Genomic DNA, 22672 nt, shown 5'->3' with positions numbered 1-22672 from the left:
ATTAATTATTTTTATTGATAGCTTATATTATTTTAAAAGCTCCATTTGTTAAAAACGCTGGAAAAAAAGACGACAGTTTCTGTGCTTACATGATTGGTGACCATATTGAATACTCACCAGACATGAATGCAGAAAACCAAAAGTGTTTGAACTATTAATTCGAAATGCATTCTGCGGTGATTTCATTCCTGCTACCACTATTGCTCAAGCATTGTTTTCCCTTTTTCTCGTTGGTAATTTATCTTCTTATTTTCCAATTGTGTATTGTTTTCTTCATTCATTTCTGATGAATCTTGAGAATGAGTATCTATTTTTGAGAACTCAAAACACATCAACTTTTTTCAACCGTTATAACTTTTGAAGCAAATTAACAACCTTTCTTTTCGCTGGGATTTCTTATGATTATTAATTTATTCATTACAGGGTTATGTATGGAATAGCATTTTGGGAAAAGGTTTCAGTTTTATTGGCACATACCCACTTTTTTGTCGACATTTTTTACGACTTTTTTGCATATATATGACTGAATTTCATTGATATAGTGTTAATTGTCTTCCTCAATGCAAATTCTAAAAATGAATAACTCAAAATTTTACATGATTTTTGAGGGTTTTCTTTACCTTTTTAAAATTACGCGTATCTTTGAAACTGACTTAAAACAGCATTGGTTTTCGTTTGCAAAATTCAACTAGTTTTGCTGGTTTATCAGTAAAGGGCGTGGTTTATACGTGCAATTTTATGCTAATAATAATTCAGCAAATAAAATTTTGGAGTATTGTAAAAATAAAATTTAGGTGTAATTAAAATATATATATATATATATATATATNCAATAGTGAAAGTTCCTATCATCATATATTTTTTTTAAAAAAACATTGTAATATTAGTTAATTTAAACTGGTTGTATGAACTTCATTATCTTATTTATGTCTCTAATATCGAATTGAGATCGTGACAATTTTGCCATTAGAAATTATTTGCAACTTTTGTAGTTTTTGAACACAACTGGATAATATTTTGATACAAAAAATCGATATTAATACTCTTTTTAAATATATAATGGAAAAACAAAAAGAGAACAAAATAATCAAATCAAAATTATAAAATTATTTGATATTCCATAATATTCCTACACCTGATTCAGAATCAAACTATAAAAAACGATCCACACAACTGAAAGATATGTAACAGGGCAATTAAAAATTTTAAAATATCAAGAATAGAAATAATGGGATATTGTGCAAAAGACCGTGAAGGTATGAAGAGCACTTAAACATAAAGTATATCAATTAAACTAAATAAGTAATAAGAATAAACAAAAAAAATCAAAACTGTGCTTTAAATATACAATCATGGAATACTTCAACAAAACTATCTTTCTTCAGAAATACCAAAAACAAAAAATAATCCCAGAACAATTCTCAAAACGCAGCTTAAATCATTCATCGAATCGATTAGGCAACCTCTACAAATTATTAAGGAACGTGAAAATAGTTTGATAATAGTTTTAAATAATTTAAAGCTGTAAACTAGAAAACATCAAATATATTATCGTTTAAATAATTGAAAAAAAGAAGCAGAATCGTCTGCATATTTATATAAATGGCTCGTTCTAAACCAATAAGAAAATTCTATTTTTCAAACGTTTCTCCCGAACAATTTAATTAAAATCTTAAAAGTTTTTTTTTTTTGGATTGAGGCCTGAATTTGCACCATTCTGCTGCTGTTTATATTTCAGGACTAAAAAACAAATGATTCGGGACTTATAAGAGAGACAGACACACAAACAGACGAACTCTTTGTGAATATGCAAATGCTTTTATGTATATATATATATATATATATATATTGGTTGACTGCGTTAAATGGGCGAAGTTGTCGTCAGTGGTTTCAGAAGTTTAAAAACGCTAAGTTCGACGCGGAAGAAAAAGCACTCAGTGGAAGGCCGAAATTATACGAAGGTAAGGAATTTGAAGAATTATTGGAAGAAGATTAATCCCAAAGGCAAAAAAAAACTTGCTCTTACACTACAAGTGACTCAGCAAGCAATTTCATATCGTTTAGAATTGTAGGGAATGACCCAAAAACAGGGAAGTTGAGTTTGATACGAACTGAAGCCAAGAAACATTGAACGTCGATTTTGCATGGAAATTGATTTAACTATTTGGAAACACTTCAATGAGAAATCCTACCCCATCCGCCATATTCACCAGACCTTCCCCGTTCAGATTATCACCTATTGCGGTCTATAGCACATGATCTGTCTTTGCAGAAATTTACACCATTTGAAGAAACCAAGGAATGGCTGGATTCGTGCTCGAAAGATGAAGAATTCTTACGACGTGCTATCCGAATGCTCTGAGAAGGATGGGAGAAAATACGCCGGAGAATACTTTGAATTAAAGATAATATACCCTTTTTTTCACAATAAGCTTTTAATTTTTGATAGAAAGTGGCGGAAGCTTATTGGTGCTCCCATTATATATATATATCAATCAATAATTCTGAAATATTTTTACATTGTATTAATTAGTTAATACCTTTATAGAAAATAACGTATGCTTTGAAATTTATTAATTATAAATATTGTTCACTTTTTGTTGAAACTTCGATTTACGATTTTATATTTTTTTTTCAGATAAGCCTAGTAAAAACAAACCAGAAATTCCACAAAGTAAGTAAATGTTTAGAATCAGTATATAATGTTCTATTCAATATATCGTTCGCAACTTGAAAATAAATAAATGTAATCCAGAAAGTTTGGAAATATTTGTCAGATTCTAAGAAAGTCATTTATTTTGAGTTTGACATTTTGTATAATATAAAAATAAACTATCAGGTTTAAAATATTTAAACTGGGAATTTTTATATAAATTCCTATGTAAAGTACTTCTATAATATCATTCCTCATGGTCAACAGTCACGTTCGATTTTTATTTATTTATTACTTATTATCTGCTATATACCAGAGGCTATGTTTTGTTTTTAACCTTATCTGAAACTTTCCCACACAATTAATAAGCTACCACATTGTTGTATAATAGAGCAGTAATTATTTTCCTTTCGTTTACCATTGTAATAGCACATAAATATACCCGTGAATAGCTTTCAACATGGGCTATTACTATTATTTATATCAAAATTTTAGAATACATAAAATAAATTAGTGAATTTCTGCATCCTGCTAATCAAAAATCAACACTGTAAAAATTTTGCAACGTGAATGGAGGCATTATCTTGCTGAGAAATCTAACTTGGGACATCAATTTTCTCTGCAAATGGTAAAAAATAATATCATCTAGACTCTTTTTGACTATCAGCAACCTCCATACAGCTTGGAGAGACCCTTACAAGAAAAATAAATTATTTTTCAGGTTGATACATGCAAAAGATACACCTGAGGTAGAAAATGAGGTTAATTTTCACATCAAAAAATAACCTCATTAATAAACTTCAATTTCAACATCATTTACACCTCTCAATATCAACCTCATATTTAAATCAGAAATAATTTTAGTTCAGATCGGGTGAAATTATTCACGGGTCAAATATATGTATTTGCTTGAAGTGTAGAAAAAAAATAATCAAAAATAATACCTCAAAAACAACCTCCCAAAGCTGGTTGCTTTAAAGAAGATTTCCATAAACCTCAATTGTGAATAATCTTCCTGCACCTAGATTTTACGCCTAGGGAGGCTGGTCTTTTAAAGTTGTTTATCAAATCAACTTCGAATAAGCCTCACTTGACGCCTCAAAACAACCTCATGTAAACCTCAAAAATACTTTAAATTTTTGAAAGAAGATGCTAGGCTATGTTCCCTACCTTATCTAAAGCTATCCCACACAATTAATAATCTTCCACATCATTGTATAATAGCCCAAATAAAAAATTTTGATGATTTTCCATGAATGGATCAACATAATCATGATGGTAACTATCAACAATTCCATCATGAAGAATAATATTTTTGATAGTAACCAACATAAGTAACCACCACCCCAATAAAGGAAATCAAACTGATTTATGATGGTACAACACAAGAATAGTAACTTGTTTTGACGGTAATTTCCATTATAGTTTCTTAGAAATCAAAGGTTGGAACGATCATGAACAATCATCATCCTAATGTAGAAATTCGGTCTGATTTACGATGGGCCAACATAAAAAAAAAATAAATGTTATTGATGGTATATTCCTGCTGAATCAACAAGAATTCCCATTAAACCATCATGGATATGTATAGCTGCGACCATCATGGACCGTCACAGATCATCATGGATTGTTGATCCATGGGAATCAAACTTCTCTTGATGGTCAACCATCATAGTATTAAAGTAGAATTTTCCATCATGGAATTATAGAAGTTTGCTTGCATATAAGAAACCACGAACGCATNACCATCATGGATATGTATAGCTGCGACCATCATGGACCATCACAGATCATCACGGATTGTTGGTCCATGGGAATCAAACTTCTCTTGATGGTCAACCATCATAGTATTAAAGTAGAATTTTCCATCATGAAATTATAGAAGTTTGCTTGCATATAAAAAACCACGAACGCATAATGGAAAATGATGGATGATGTTGACCATCAAATGATGTTGGACCATCATGAATCGCACTGAAACCTACATAAACCATCAAAATGGTTTGTTGAAACCATCAAGACTTCTGAATAATTTTCAACATAGGCTGCTACTATTTTTTTATATCGCAATTTTAGTATACATATAATGAATTAGTGAATGAGAAAAAAAATTCACCGAATGGACAGCAATGAAGTGAGAATTCTTCTGCTCAGGTGGTAAACTGTGTGTTGCATTTCTTCCTGGTCACGTGAAGGTTACCAATTACCCAAAAAACGCTAGAAAGCTAATTTACTGGCATCTGAAGTGATAATTGTGAAACCTTTAAACGATCGCCCCTTTCCGGTGTCATGTAGTTCAGGTGCAATACCAAAAATATGAAATTTCATTCTTGAGGCTCATTGTTACAAATTAAATTTTCCCATTATCATCGTCACCGATCCACACGATGTTTTTTGTCATAGCTTGCCAAGATTTTTTGAATCATTTTGCGATGTTTTCTAACTCTCTACTTAGTTCGCATACAATAATGAAAAACATGTTTTTTTCATTGTGTCTACATTGCGCTGTCATGGAAGCAGAATCATTAAAAAATACACAGGTGTATAAAATTAAGAGAATTTGCAGACTTGACAGATTATCTCTAGAACTAATGGACCGATTTTAATGAAATTTGATATGTGCATACATTGGTACAATACAAAACAAATAACCATTCAACAATTGATATACTCGTGTATGATCTTGCATAACACTCGTTGGAGTCGGAAGGTATGAAATTGCCACAGGACTAATTCAGGCTAATTGCCACAGGAAATGATAAACTGCCTTATTTCATGTATGAAATTAAGCATGCCATGTATGTCCGTAAGAAGTGACCATATTCCCTCTTAATCCATTTTTTTTTGTTCATTCTTCAACAGCTCTTTCATACCTCCCGACTCCAACAAGTGTTACGCATGATCATTGTGTGTATTAAAATTGTTGAATGGTTATTTATTTTCTATTGTATAAATTTATGTACATATCAATTTTCATTAAAATCAATCCTGTAATTCTAGAGATAATTGGTCAAGTCTGCAAATTCTCTTAATTTCTTACTCCAGTTTTTTTAGAGAAATTGAAAAAAAAATATTAATAAATGAAATCTTTAATTTTACTCGGATAGCTCATAGTTAAGGTGCCGGAGTAAATATGCGTGCTAGGAAAAAATATTCAGGCTAGGTTACTAAAAATTAAAAAAAAAAACTTCGTGTTCAACCCTCACAGGAAATTTCAAACATAAATACACTTATTCTTATGGAATTTAAATTTCAAGACACTTAAACTCTTATGCTGAAAACTTTTAGTTGCCAAACATCAATAATTATTTTTGACGACTTTTTTAAACGCAAATTTTCAGTTCTCCCACTGTATATTAATATCCTTGAAATAGAAGGATCATAATTTTGTTAAAAAATAATAAAAGAATTTTATGGCGAGAAGTCGGGCACAAAGCAGCAAGATGCATTAAACGTACATAAACGATGTGTATTTGTGTTCTCTTAAAAAGGCTTAGATCAATTCCTGGGTGTATAGATCAAGAAAAAGTTAACGATTAAAAATATTTCCTCTAAGCTTAAGCAATTTAAATAAAACTAATTGGCAATCAAAAGTCCATTTTAATTACCATTAATATGAATGTAAAAACTGATTTGTTGGTAAATGCTTGAATACGCTGCCTTTTAGTTTTTCAACAGCGCACATTTTTTAAAAATATTTTTTTTTTAAATTTACTAATTATTTACTTTATAATGCATTATTTGCTGTTTTAAATGTATACATTCATTTAACGTTAAAATTTTTTTATGTCAAAGTTCGTCTCATTTCCGCGATTAAAATCTTCAAATATAATAATGAACTGGCAGACATTAAGACGTTTCAATTTCTAACACTAAGATGATTATTAATTGCGAATAAGTTTATCAAAATTGATAGTTTGTTTCATTATCAATCAAAAATGCTATTGAGCTAATTAGCATATTTGCTTTGCTAAAATTTTAGCATATGTCGTACTGAGCATTAAAATGATAAATTCATCACAATACCTATTTTTCGCAAATCTGAAAAAACAACGAAAAGAAAAAAGACAACAACATTAAAACGTTTAAGATTTGAAAGTGTGAGCATGCAAGAGAGAAAAGTTTAAATTATGAACAAATGGGCCCCAAAGCCCTTTATCAGCACTAAAAGGAGTCTGTTTGCTGATCCAATAGATTGGAATAGTTGACAATCTTCGTTTTATTATGTTTTATGAACTATGATTTTTTATTTACATCTGTGTAATTAAATTTGCGACATGAATTAATAGTAATGGGACACCTGCTAGTTACGTAGAGTGGGTATCTTGATCCTGACTTGTTGTTGATACGTGACACTTATTTACGTTAGCAACTATTCTTTCCAATCTATTTCGAGTGAGCCAAGCCCGTCAAGTATCCATTCTCTTAAATGAAACATTCTAAATTCTTTCACAAAGATTCTTTCTCAAAAATTTTAATTCTTTCACTATATATTTACACAGAGATTTAACATAAAGACAGGCACGAAGCAATGTGGAACATACACACACTAATTATTCATCGAAGTTGCAAGGTACAAAGAACAAGAATAGATCACGGTTACAATAAAATATATAAATAGACCTTTATATTCTTTTATATTTTTATTTACTTATGTCTATATCTATTTAGACTTACAATAAATTCTATTATAAATGGAAAAAAAATCTATATCAATAAATCTTTTCGTATTTATTCTTCTATTAGCTTATAAGGGCTAATGCATGTCATTTTTTACGTATATATATTTGACAATGTATAAGTATATATTCAACATGTTAATACACATTATATCCAACATTAAAATAAATATAAGGAGAGAAAAAATTATTAGAAATTCAAATAGTTAAAATAAATCGTAATTTTAACTATTATATTACGGACGTAATTTTAACTATTTTATTTCACTATTTTACGAAATGAACTTTTATCTTCAAAAACACACAATATATCATTAAAGGATTAGCATCTAATCGTTTCGTATAACTAAAATAAAACAAATGGTCAAACGATTACGAAGAACTTCATAAATACAATTAAAATAGTGAAACAAAACGATAATCTATATAACTAGAAGTTAAGATTTTTGCCGTAGCTTAGCGCTAAAAATATTATGACTAGAGTGTTGCTATTTTGGTTCTCTTTGAAAAACACGCAAGTAATAATTTATTTTTACGTACTCTAGCACTATAGGGGAAACTATTTATATTTTTCTCTGTGGTAAATACTTACATATTGTTTTAATTTTTGAGAAAACGATTTTGATTCTTAAAATTTAAATTTAATAATAAAATATTACTTCTCACTCTTCGACATTTAAATTTTAATTCAGTTCAACATGATTGGGAAGTATATTTCAATGAGTATAAACTCAAGCATCGCATTAACATTTGTGAAAAATTCAAAGCGTTATTCTTTTTTCTCAAACTGAATGTATTTTTAACAAAAATGCAAACGATTTCTACTTATATTTACGGAGCATAGTATCACGCAAACGACAATTTTTCAGAAATTTACTTTTGAATTATTTCATTTTTCATTCGATCATAAAAGAAATCTTTCAGGCGAAATTCTAAACTCAACTATAAAAGAGAGATCTTTAAACCTGAATGCAAAATATTAGAAAGAAATTGAGAAGATGTCGCTGTATAAAATTTCGAAGATAACATAATGGGAATATATTCTTTTCTTCAAAATAACATTATTCATGACTACTTGAAAGAAATTCGCGTAGTATAAATTTTCCAGAATAATTTTGTAGAACGTTACACTTGCCTAACTTTAGAGAAAATTTTACTCCGGTATATTTCGAACGTTATGTGGGGCAAAAAATCAAAATTTATTCATGCCCGAGTATGCCTCTTGAATATAAGCTATTTCATTTTATTTCACTGTTAGTATTCTTCCAAAGAAATTGTAGCAAAATCAAATGTGGACCAGCTTATGCTTGTTATGTTTCGGTATTTTGAAATGAAATATTAGCTTAAAGGTAAAATGTATGCTATTTTGCTTTTTTTTTTGTTAAAGCATAGATTTCAGCTCGTGCTCTGAAATTCAATAATCTGAAATCTGAGAACTAAGCTTTGGGAAATATATGCATATAAAACGTATGTTCATGAAAAATTTTTAAGTATATACTGTCCCTGACCAAATTATTAGACGCACTGTAATATTCTATATAAAATCTTAATTATCAGGTGATATTATACAGCTTTATTGTTTTTAGGCGGCTGTAACCGGTGCTCACTTGTTTACATACGTGTATCAATTAGTTAAATTAGACGATATATAATGTAAATTCGACAATTGGATAAATTAGACGATATATTATATAAATGCAGAAAAATTATTATATCAAGTATTATATTAGTATATTATAATATATACACCAAATTATTAGACCCACTGTACAGTTTTAATAATGACGTTTTGCACGAGTTTAAATGCAGAACTCTTATATTTAAACATACAGGTAATGGGTTTTTATTCAGGAGATTTTTTATATTCTTCCTATTTGTATTTATTTTTAACGTTTTGCATTGCAATGTTAACCAATTGATACACGAACGTAAGCAATTGCAAACTGCTGAAAGCTTCTTGGGATTGTTTATGTTCGTGTATCAATTAGTTAAATTAGACGATATATTATATTAATATAGAATAATTATTATATCAAGTATTATATTAGTATATTATAATATATACACCAAATTATTAGACCCACTGTAGTGCTTTAATAATGACATGTTTTGGAACGAGTTTAAATGCAGTACTCTCATATTTGAACATACAGCTAATGGATTTTTATTCAGGAGATTTTTTATGTTCTTCCTATTTGTATTTATTTTTAACGTATTGCGTTACAATGTTAACCAATTGATACACGAGCGTAAACAAATGCAGCTTGGTTTCAGCAGCGTAAAAATAATAAACCTGATAATTAAGATTTCACATAGAATCTTACAGGGCGTCTAATAATTTGGCTAGGGACTGTATAGTTTACAATTTTCTTTTTCTCCGTGTGTGCGTAAGAACGTTAAAAATAAATATTTAGAACTTAACCTATAATGGTTTTCAATAAACCAGTGCAATGAGCTGAAGCGGTAAGATGTTACCTGATTAAAAACTTCATTCACATGAAAAATATATTAAAAGGAAATAGCAGTAGACATGTTTTAAGAGCTCAATAACAAGAGCCCATTTTCAAGACTTGCCAGGCGTGAATGAAATGAAACAAGCGTGTTTTCTCTTGCTTCTTCTCTTTTACGTCTAACAAGTCTTGAAAACATGTGCCTGTTTTTGAGCGCCTGAAACATGATGACTCTTATTTCCTATTTTTATATTTTTGTAGCGAATTTAGTTATTAATCAGATAGTACAGTCCCTGGACAAATTATTAGACCCACTATAAGATTCTATGTAAAATATTAATTATCAGATGATACTATACATACTTCCTATTCTTACGCAGCTGAAATCGGTTTGCGCTTGCTTACGTTCCTTTACAACTGGTTAACATTGTAATGCAATACGCAAAAAATAAATACAAATAGGATGTTTATAAAAATCTCCCGAATAATAACCCACTACATGTATGCTTGAACGTAAAAGTATTGCCTATAAACTCGTGCAAAACATGTAATTAATAAAAAACTACAGTAAATTTTAATTCTAAAAATTTGGTCTAATTATTATAATATGTTAAATGTAATACCTGATATAATAAATATTCTATATTTATATAATCGTCTACTTTATCCAACCATCGAATTTTTATTATATATCGTCTAATTTAACCAATTAATACGCGAACGTAAGCAAATGTTAACCGGTTTCAGCCGCGTAAAATCAATAAAGCTGTGTAGTATCACCTGATAATTAAAATTTTAAACTAGTATCTTATAGTGCTTGTAATAATATGGCCTGGGACTGTATGTTTTTTGTTTGTTTATACAATGTGCAAAATAAATAGCTGTCAATTTATTAATAATACCGCCATGTTGTAAGAAGCTGATATAATCGTTCATGGATGTAACTTTAAAAGCTCTAATTAATTTAGGCAGACGATAAGAAGAAAAGAAATAGGACACATAGATAAACTATCGTGAAAAAAACATTCTCCCCCCCCCCCATGGATTTATATTCTTCACCCTAAGAACAGAGAGTGGGTAGTAGCAATCTAGAGGAGAATATGATCCTATCAGTTTAGTTAGGAGAGTGGCCAAAAGATTTTAGTTCTAAATGCTAATCCTACTTTGTTCCATATCTCGGGTATTATAAGTAGGGTGCTAAAATTTGTTCAAAGATACGGAAAGCCGCATAAATTATAATTGTCCGCATAATCACCGAATATCTGCTTAATTTTTATTCTTCAGAAAAATACTTTCCTTTATCTTAGTTGTTTTTACGTTATCGAGATTAGTCAGAGCGTAAGAAAACTGTCATTAAAAATACATTAGTTTATTGAGAAAAAATTGAAAGCTAAACCAGAAGCTAAACTGAAAACTTTTCTTTTTCATTAAAACAAAATTTATATATAGGCGTATTAATAATACATCACGTTGCTATTGCACTTGAAGATGTTTTCACATTTGTCGAAATAAATAGGACGGTTTTTAGACTTATAACGACAAGAACACTTACCTATAGATTAATGAGAGAATATATTACATATCGCACATTTAGTCTGATTTAATCCATTGTAATACGCTCTAGCAAATTGAGGGTGATTAAGTAATTTCTCACATTCTCTAATTGGCCTTAAGGAAGTAAATTTCTTTTTCATGAGCCTATAGAAACACCAATCAGAATAGAAGTTGCTGGAAACTTTACCATTGGTTTGAAAAATGATTGCTTTGAGAAATGATGGCGACGATTGTAAGATTTCCTCTAAATGACACCAATAATGATCCGTCTGATATTGATAGAATTTCAATTTTTTCACATTGTGCCCCATAACATGGAAATTTTAGGAACATGGAATTTGGAGTTACATGCCATGAGTTTAAAGATGTTAATCCAGTTTCATGGAAAAAGTTTTTATTGTAATTTCAGTTAATAATTTGTTTGAAGGACATCAATAATGACCCGCCAGATTTCGACTATGGTTTCATTTTCCTTCACACTTAACTCAGTCTTACCTAACTATAATTGCATTTTGATAAATATTTTAAATATATGAACAACAGTGGCCCAGGGAGTAGAGCATTCACCTCCCAAGGAGGTGATTCAGCTTCGAATTCCAGTGGTGGCTTGTTGATATGAATTCTGCTCCTGGCTCGCACCAACCATAGGGTTGACTTCAAGTGGTAGACGCATAATGGGTTAGAATCCCCTTGCCATTTAGCTAACCACCAGTGGTTAACTAATGCGTGTTAGTGCCTTCAAAAAGTCCTAAACGAAGGCTAGTTAGTCCCAATATTTAATCAAGGAGTTCCCTTGCGTTCTGGGTTGATTTAAAATTGCAAGGCTACGAAGTTGAGCCTTGATAATCGTAAGCTCAGAATTGGGTTTGCTGTTCAACGCCAGTTTTAATGTATATATNTATATATAATAATAAATTAACACAATAAATAAATACCAAAAGGACAAAAAGAAAAAAAAGTAGAAAATTAAGAAAAACAATAAGTTTTATTTACTGCGCGCATGAACTACAAGTATATAGAACTCATAAAATAAGTTTAAAAAGTCAAAAAAACATGGAAAAATTACAGAACAAAGAAAAAAGGGGGAAAATGAAAAATAATAATATAAATAGCAAGAAAGATATGATCGTGTGGGCTGATGAGATTGCATCTTTTTTTCTTATTTTGTTTTCTGGTATTTGAATAAGCTTTTCTTTTTTTGATGTATAAAATTTTTTTAAATGTTTTTTAAAACTAATTTTATTTCAATAATTTTTTTCTTCTGGATTAATAAGGATATATATATATATATATACATCCTTAAGAACATTAGAATAGTTAACAGAAAACCATTTACCCAAGTTTATGATTACAATTAAATTATAACTATTCCTTTCAAGCAGATGAATAAAGTCATTATTTTGACTATATTAGTTACTTTTCTCAAGTATCTATTTCTCACATCAGCACTTCCGTTTCCACAATCAAAAAGGAACATCATTTTATTATTTGGAAGAAAAAACAATTCTTTCTCTTTGTATTAAAGAGATAATCTTTATTGAAGAGCAGGTTTAAGGACTCCTTAGTCATTTTTCTTCATATGCCTCGTTTTCACGTATTTTAGGAGAATTTTTATCGCGCAATAAATGATTAATAAGGAGAATAAAAAAACTTTCATCACAATAATGATATGAATAATTTATGAAATATTTAGTCTGTTGGGAGATATTTTTGGTCGTAAACACTCATCATTCTAAGTAAACAAAAAAAGTCAATTAAAGCTAGTATCTATTTCAATCGAAAAAAGGTGAATAAATTATTTTTTAGTGCAGAACTATGAAACAATATTCTCTTGTATGTAGGATTTTATATAATGTAATTATCCCTCTATACTCATAAGAAATATTTAATAAGACATAATTTATGGAAATTAGTCAGTCAGAATAAAACTTATCGGGTGAATTTTTTTTTTCTAGAAAATCTAATTAAAATGGATTGTTTATTTTGTTGTGAGATTGATCTGTGTTTTGTGGAAGGTTTCTATTGAAATATCTTAACTCATTATAGTCAATTTGAACAAAAAAAGCAGCCAGTTCTTTTTTAATGATTTTTTTCCTTTCAATTTTGTACCATCCTTATAAAACCTGTTAACAATGATGAACATGCAATATATAACTTTTAATTCCAAAGTATAATCATGAAAAATTTTTAAAAATTATTTATTTGGTTGCTAGCAGAGGCAAATATATATTAAACATTAATGAAAGAGCTAAAAACACAACTGAGGAAATTTAAAGAAAGAAACACGGACGGAGGCGATCAAGATTACCTACTCCACGCATACACGTTCATAGGGTGGGTCATATTGACACATCACGCACAACAGAGGATGCCCTAAGCAGGATTCGAACCCGCAGCTATTTTCTTCCCAGTCAGGTACGCTAACCACTTGGCCACCTGGATGGCTACTTCTGAAGGTAAACAAGTATTAACAATGAACATTATCAAAGTTCATAATTCACCTGTGATTGACTGTAACTGCAAACTCAAAAACTGTAAGTGCAGTATCTTTGCACAAAAACTGTAGTTTGATTCACTATAAGAGCAGGCGGAAAAAACTGAGAAAACTTGTAGAAACGATCATTCTCAAAAATTGGAGTATGCTATCCTTGCTAAACATTTAACGGACGACTAAATTTCAATTCCGGTCTTTTGCATTATTCGCCTAAGTATCTGGATGTTTAAATGTTTTAAATGTTTAGAATGAATTTTCAAAACAAGAAGTTCTACATTTAATTGAAATGTTGTTCTAATTTATGTTTAATTGAAAATACCATAAATTATATTGCTTTAAAGCATAAAGTTATTTGCCTAGTTTAAAAAGATTTATTTTCAAACAAAAAAAAAATTTTTTTTTAAAATTATATAAATTTATCTAAGACAAATTTTAAAAAATGACTGACATTTATAAAGTAATGAAGGAGAGGTTTATTCCTGAGGCTACAAATAAGGGAATATCCATTTTCAAGACTTGTAGTCTCTCATGTTCTGAATCCTTTGCGAATCTCATCTCAGATTCGTCTTAAGATCAGATTCGTCTCTTTCTGCTACCTGCATGTATGGTAAACACATTAATTTTTTTTAAGAGCTGCATACAGGCATTCTAAATTAATGATTCTTGTTTTCGGCTGTATCGAAAAAATAACTTTGACTTTTATATGTATCTTATCTTACTGTAATTAAAAATTGGAATGTTGTGTGAAAAAAGGTGGCAGTTACTTTACAGTTACTCTTCCCCTGGTGGGAAGAGGATTCAAGAACAAAGAATTATGCATGGTGTTTAAACATTGTGCAATTTTGCATAGTGCAGTTTACGCATGGTGCTACCGCTTCCCAAACCAAATTTTTTTGAAAAAAAATGGAAAAAATCAGCATATTTTTTTTATTTCATTCATAAATACAAGGAACTAAAACACATACGCAAGTTCTAAGTCGAAATTTTAAAGTTTTCTTATGTGTCAAAAATATTTAATTTACCATCAGTTTACTATAGTAAATTATCTCGGGAAAATGAAAAAAGTTAAATATTAGTCTTTGTATAGGTTCACATCTTCAATTTCTGAAAAATCATCTGCATTACTTTCACTTTCACTCGCAAACACCATTTTTTTTACTCTTTTTCTTTTCTGTCAATTCATCCACCATCGTATTATACAATTGTACAAAAGATATTTGCAGTCCCACAAATAGCAAAACTCCCAAACAGAAATTGGTCAACTTCCAAAAGATTATTGTTATTGTTTTCTGTTTTGCTTCCGGCCGAATATAAACGTGATAAAACAAAACGTATTGACGAATTCTGTAATGTCCGAGTTAACTCGGGATAATCAGGGAAGCGGTTAATAGTTTAAAAAAATCAATCCAGATGTATAAATAGGCATAAGTACAAATATAGTACTTTTTATCCTTGAAATCTTCAAAACTCTTATTACTTCTAAACTTTTAATCTTATTGACTTGCTTTTAACCTCTTCTGAGCGTAGAATAGCACTTTCAATAAAATATTTGTTCATAGTGTATGTTAGGAACGAAAGTAGATATGAAAATAAAACTGTACTTTTTATACATAAAACCTTTACTTATAATATTTGAACTTTTTCCCAAGGACTTTTAGTCGTAAACCCCAAAAATAGGGTCTGCTGTTTAACGACGGTTATAATATAAAATAACGAAGTAAAATTTAGTTATTTTAAATAAAAAATAATATTTACTCACGACGTTTTTGATATTGGTATTGCATGCTTGATTATTTCGTAATTTTTCTTGCTTTTGTCAGCCGGGCTAAATATTATTCCTTAAAAGTACCTACAGTCATTTTCCCCAATTTCACATTTTAAAAAAAGGAGGATCTCATTTTTACAAATTCTGAAGAATCACAATTCCATGAAACAAGACCCTTTCACAAGGAGTTTAAATAAACTCTTGAAGAAAAACGGGCAATGTATAAAGGGCAAATTCAAGTCTAGTTTATCCACATCCAATTAAAACTGTCTTTCACTGTTTGTGCATAACCGCAATAACGTTAGTTATTAATTTTAAAACTTTTGCGAACGAAAATTTTCCCGTTTAATATTGAACAGAATAATAGAGTGTGAAATAATTCAATCTGGAAACCCAAAGGAAGATTAGATTTCAAAGAATTTAAACCACCAAATTGCACCACTGAAAGCCAAGGAAGCTCCTGTTTAATATAGACGGTGTTAAACGCTTTAACTGTAACGGCTTCTCTTTGGTGAAGTCTTAACCGAATCCGAAAATAAGTTTCTTAGAATGGAAGCTATCGCCCAAAGGCGCTTTTGAGCCTTACAACTTAGCTTTTCCCGTTTTCTCCGGTTAATAAGTGCATCTTTTGTGTCGGGATTTCTCATTAACAGAGGCAAGGCATTGTGAACAATCTTCAATTCTGGCTGTTTCCCTTGGACAATAGGGACACTAGTCAGAAGTCTGAGCGCTAATGAACGTTATCAAGCCGCAGTCTTCCTGAGAGCTTTTCCATGCTACTTAAAATAGAACTGTAAAATAGAGAACGCTTTTCAGGACTTATGTTAAGCGGGGAAAGAATAGAAAGAAATTGTTCAAATAGCAAATACCAAATTTTGATATCTTTATAATGAGCAAGTTCTATACTTATTGTGCGGTTAAGTTTTAAAGGGGGTTTTTTGAAACTCTTTCACAGCAAAAAATGAGACAAAAAAATCCACAGTTTTAGTGTCTTCAACTCGAAATTAAGCTTTGATTTTATATTATATGCATACTATCTCTGCTAAAAAAATTCGATTATCATAAAAAAAATCAAGATGTTTTTTAATGCATTTTTTGCTAATTTCTTTCTATATATATCAAAAATTAAAATTCTCTACAGTTTAAAATTGAATATTTTGGCATATTTCGAAACAATAAGTTGTTGGAGCTACTTTCTAATCAACAAAAATGCCAATGGAAAAAAGTATTTCGTTGATTATCCTTAACTATTTTTAACCGAAGCAAGATATTATATTATATTATATTACAGTATATTATATTACCGTCGTTGAACAGCAATTTAGGGTTTACTGTTTCTAATGTTCAACTCCACAGCCTTGTAACTTTGAACCCAATTTAGAAGACAAAGGAACTCCTGGATCAAGTATTGGGAGAAATTGGATATAGTGAAAGATTTTTTGATGGAACTAACCCGTATTAGAGTTACATGGTGATGAAAACCACGAAAACCTTCCATGATTAGCCTGGCGGAAAGGGGACTCTAACCTATGATCCGTCTACCACTGAGGATATTGTACGTCATCACTGTTTTCAATACGAGCCGGATGCGGAATTCCAATCGACCAGCTGTAGTTGGGATCGAACGCGGATCACCTCATTGAGCAGCGAGCGCTCTATCTCCTGAGCCACCACGGCTTAAGCAAGACATTAGAAACAATTTCCAATTTCGATTATTTCCTTGTAAAATAAGGGAGACGTCTGGTTGCTAATGAACATTTTCAAGTCTCAGTCTTCCTGAAATCTACAATGCTTCTTAAAGTACAAGGATCGTAACTGAAAATAAAAAGCTTTTAAGGATTTGTGTTAAGCGAAGAAAGAATAGAAAAAAATCGTGCAAATAGTAAATACAAAGTTTTGATATCTTTATAATGAGCGAGGCCAACAGTTTTAAAAAAACTTTTTAAAACTCCTTCATAATAAAAAATGAGAAAAAGCCGCAGTTTTGTAACTTAAACTCAAAATCTTATTTCTTGTTATAGACTATCTGTTTTTTTTTTTGTTTCACTTGATTATTGATAAAATAATCCAAACTTCTTTAAAAAAAAATAAGTACCCTAACTTGGTAAAATTATTACACAGAGATGAAAATTTACAAAAACTTCAAATTGCATATTTAAGTTTATTTTTCATGGAACATACAATAAATTATTGTAGAAAATTTCTGATTATTGAAATAAATCTACAAAAAAATGATTTTCAATAATTTTTTTATCGGTTTTTCGCAGAAACAAGGCACCTGGAGCAATTTTCAATTTTGATTCTTTCCTTGTACAACAGGTATAGCTATCCCATGTCTTGGCTCCAATGAACGTTATCAAGCTTGACATTTTGATTACTTTCTATATTACTTAAAATAGAAGGAACTTAGTTGCAAAATCAAATACTTCTGCATAATTATTTTAAATAGCTTATATTAATTTGTTCAAATTGTAAATACTAGCTTTTTATATCTATATCATGAACCTGATTATAAACAAAAATATTAACTGACTTATTAAAAATATGATAAAAAATGTTTGACATTGAGTTTGTCACTTATAAACAGAAAAAAGCAGGCGAATTGAAAATTCCGACTGTTTCCTTGTACAATAGGAACAGTAGACCAAGGTCTTGGCTCTGATAGCCAAGACCACTTCCTTAAAGGTCTTCTTGAGACTTCAAATCGAGGAAGGTATGAAATTAATTACTTTTGCGGACTTGTGCTAAACGGAGAAAGAAATCGTTCAAACAGTTAATCGTAACTTTGATATCTTTATAATAAACTAATTTCTACTTGTTCTGCCGTTAGGATAAAGTCAAAAAGTGTTTATTCATCCAGTTTCCACCAAAGAGATATAATTTTAGAGCATCTTTCAACCAATGAGTTTTAGTTTTAGAGCCTTCAAACTGAAAACAAAGCTTTAATTTTACTTTATTGTTATCGCAATCGCATTACCACAGACAATTGTTATCACAAATAAGACTTGAAAAGAAGTTTACTTTTGTAATTTTCTACTTATAAAAAAACTTTTCTCCCTGAGAAAATCATCAATAGTGCTTCTTCGAATTCTCGTTAAAGGAAATAAAGGTACCAAAGCTTCGGTACTTAAAAATTGTAGTGTATATACCACTAAAAAAATATAAATCCAATTCATTAGTATAAAAGACATGTTAACTCGATTCTATAGTGGGGTACCTTTTCACAGATGAAGGTTGACATTGTCTATAACCTCTCTTCCCGCGAAATCGAAGAAAATCTTTGAATGTATACTGCATTGGAGAAAACAATGAGGCTAACTTTCCAGACGTTACAAAGTAATGTACAAAAGTAAGAAATAAAAAGCTTGAGACATATTTGTAATTCACTGTGGTCTGGAGATTAACAAATCTTAACTTATGAAGTATGAAAAAACACTTAAAAGCTTGCAACTGCCATGAAAAAAACATGTTATTTGGGGAAGTCAATATTTCATAATGTAACGAAAGATTTTTCGAATGACTGGTTTAAAAAGTTTAAACAATTTTATTTTTAATGACAATTTTAAAGTGAAAATCTCGTAAAGATTAATTTTTTGTGAAAAACAGCACAGTACAGCCGTTTTGAAATTTTAAAATGAAGATAAAGTGAAATAATTAGAAAACTATAATTAGTTTTGAAAAATACAAGTATAAATTGTAAATGATTTCTCATTACTTTTATAACTTCTTCGAATTTAGATAATATTTTACTTGTATTAAATCAACTTCTGTGTTTTATTATTTCCTTTGCTTCGCAAAATCGAAAAATAATTGAAAAATATGATTACGTAGCTAAGCATTTCCGTTTATATCATGCAAATAATTATATCATACTAATAATATTTTTTATTGAGTTAAATTTTAATATCTGTTTAAATGCCAAAATCAATTATTCCTAAAAGAAAATTACGAGCGATTTATTTATTTTAGTAAGATGATAATTTTCTAAATTTTTCACGGATTAGGGGTTTTCTTTAAATATTTTCTTTCATGTCATTTTAGGAGTCTTTTTAGGTACTTTTTTAATTGGTCTGTTTCTCTATTCAGCGAGCCGTGATGGCTCCGTGATGGGGATAGGGCGTTCCCCTTCCAATGAGGTAAACCGGGTTCGAATCACAGCGATGGCTGGTCGAAACGAATTCTGCATCCGGCTTGCACCGACCACAGTACTGGTGTGAAATATTCTCAGTGGTAAACGGATCATGGATTAGAGTCCTCCTGCAGTCGGCTAACAGTATGAGGTTTTCATGGTTTTCTTCTCCGTGTAACGCAGGGTTAGTTCCATCAAAAAGTCCTCCTTGAAGGCAAAATTTTTCCCAATACTAGATCAAGGAGTTCCCTATTCTACTAGATAGGGTTCAAAATTACAAGGCTACGTAGTTGAACATTAGTAGACGTAAACCCGAAAGTTAGGTCGGCTGTTCAACGACGATTATAATAAAATTATAATAATAATATCTCCATAAAATGTTGATTTAAAAATGTATAAGAAACGATTTTTTTCACAATAATACAGCAATTGTAATAATTCACTATCTCAGTCAATGTTTTTTTTTTTCACAGAACAATTAAAATGCAGCCAAAGAAGAATAAAAAGACGTAACTTTTTTAATGCAACAATCATACGCTATTTTACCACTAGCTCATAGTTTCCTTTCAATAAGGAGTTAAAAATATCCCAAAGATTACTTTTTTCCAATAATACTGTTATAAACAACTTTCATAGTCGCTGGTTGTTTTCTTTCAATTAATAGTTAAAATTGCCTTAGAAAAAAAACCCTCCTTAACGAAATTTTTCCCATTTATGCTATAATTGACTTCAATGATGGTACTTAAAAATTGTAGTGTATATACCACTAAAAAAATATAAATCCAATTCATTAGTATAAAAGACATGTTAACTCGATTCTATAGTGGGGTACCTTTTCACAGATGAAGGTTGACATTGTCTATAACCTCTCTTCCCGCGAAATCGAAGAAAATCTTTGAATGTATACTGCATTGGAGAAAACAATGAGGCTAACTTTCCAGACGTTACAAAGTAATGTACAAAAGTAAGAAATAAAAAGCTTGAGACATATTTGTAATTCACTGTGGTCTGGAGATTAACAAATCTTAACTTATGAAGTATGAAAAAACACTTAAAAGCTNATCTGTACATTCAGATGGTCTTCAAATTTTTTTATCTCTCTGTAAGAGCAAGGCCCTAGAGGAACATTTGCAGCTTCATGCAAGTTTTTCGCTCGTATCATAAGCGCAGGTCTTCTCTTGTCTCGTAATGCGTGTATAGCTGTTCTATCATTATCTAAGTGAGCAATTGCATACACTATGGCTTTAGCGCAGCACAAACCTTCATTATCAGAGGGTATTGTCAAAATTGAAGTCTTCTTCAAACTGTCCAACTTTTCATTTATCACTCGGTGTGTACGGCCAGCTCCAACATCCCGCAAAATGGTTATGGCATCAATTAAAAAACCATTGTCCAGTTCAATTGTATTCTTTGATTGCAGCACTTTCAAGACAGCAGACATAATTTTCTCTACTGTCATCTCAGCACAGGGCATCAATTTCGTAGAAATCGGTTTGTCTAAACCATCGGCTTGAATACAAATTCTAACAAGATCATTAGCTTTCAAATTCCAGCAGACCTTTTTCAAAATCTTATTAAACAACTGCCCTACCAATTCAACCGATACATCTACAAGGGGAGTGTTAAGTAAATCGTCTGGCAATTTATCTTGATCGATTATTGCTCTGTAGGAAACTTCATCACCTTGATATTTTACAGTTCGTCGACGAGATAATTGTTGAAGCATAATGGCTGGACTTAACTAAAAGAAGAAGAAATTTTTTAAAAACTGAATAATGTAAGATAACATTTAAAGAAAAAAAAATTTAGACGAAACCTACATCAATAGGCTCAGGAGGCGTGCGTTCTATGAATGGAGATCCAACAGTAGAAGGTCCAGGCTGAGTCTATTAAAAATAATAATAATAATTTTATATAATAAGATAATATATTTTTAACTATAATAGTACATGATATTTATTTTTAACTAAGATAAAGTTTAAAATATTAAACAATAATATTTTTTACCTCAAATCCAGAACCCACTTGATAATAAATAGGCAAATTTTGAAACACCTGAGTCGCCTCCGCAAAACCTTGCGAGATATCTCCGATTAAATGTCTGTCATCTTCGAAAAATTCTTGTGTGAGTTCTCCCAAAAGCTATAATAAAAGTTGTTGATTAAAAAATAACTATGTTAAATTGATATTAATATTTTCTTTTATGAAAAGAAAAAAAAAACCTATTATTACCTCATCATCTGTTTCATTGAACTCAAAACCTGGTTCATTAAAATTAAATTCACTTCCCTCATCATCATTCTATAAAAATAAAGAATTATTTCACGGTAAAATTAACAACAACATAAAAAAGAGGCAATAAAATAATTCAAGCATACAATTGTTGTATAAAAATAACTTTGCGAATTTTATAAATAAAAGCAGCTTATTAACTCAAATATACAAAAGAACTTTAAAATGAAATAAAATCAAAACTCAAAGGTAAATCATTTCAATAACATGCGTTAACGAAGTTCTACAACGTACTTATCGCCATACAGAAACAATATAATAAATAGTATGTAAATTATTAATTAATGAAATATAAATAACAAATAATTAAACTTAAGATGCTTCGCTTAATTTAAATAATATAGAAGAAATTAATCAATAAGTAAAATAAAAAACAATTAATTTAACTAGAAATTGATTAATAAAATAATGAAAGAAATATTTCTTACTTTTTCAGAATCTCTTGTTCGCTTTGACATGGTTTATCCTTTAAAAGACGAATACACCGAATATACTCTGAAAAATAAACTAATCCTAACGATACCACTACGTCTGGTATAATATTCTCAACTTAATTGTTTTTCCGTGAAGCAACTCTATATATACTGATTATTATCAATACTCATTTATATAGATAAGCTCTAACTATGTCCTTCCCATAACCCCTCTATGTAGAT

The 22672-nt window shown here is 30.0% G+C and overlaps 1 protein-coding gene across 1 annotated transcript in view; it reads left to right on the top strand.

Moving 5' to 3' along the window:
- The window catches only part of LOC107441737 (agrin), a 342845-nt gene that overhangs the window by 39916 nt on the left and 280257 nt on the right, over nt 1–22672 (top strand). The window contains exon 2 of the mRNA XM_071183001.1: nt 2639–2674. Coding sequence (XP_071039102.1) covers nt 2639–2674 — 36 coding nt within the window. The remainder of the gene's footprint in view (nt 1–2638; nt 2675–22672) is intronic.

The sequence above is a fragment of the Parasteatoda tepidariorum genome, chromosome 7, assembly GCF_043381705.1.
Source record: "Parasteatoda tepidariorum isolate YZ-2023 chromosome 7, CAS_Ptep_4.0, whole genome shotgun sequence".
In the NCBI taxonomy this organism is placed as follows: Eukaryota; Metazoa; Arthropoda; class Arachnida; order Araneae; family Theridiidae; genus Parasteatoda; species Parasteatoda tepidariorum.
The sequence above is the reverse complement of the archived record's forward strand: the minus strand, read 5'-3'. Positions and strand labels throughout refer to the sequence as shown.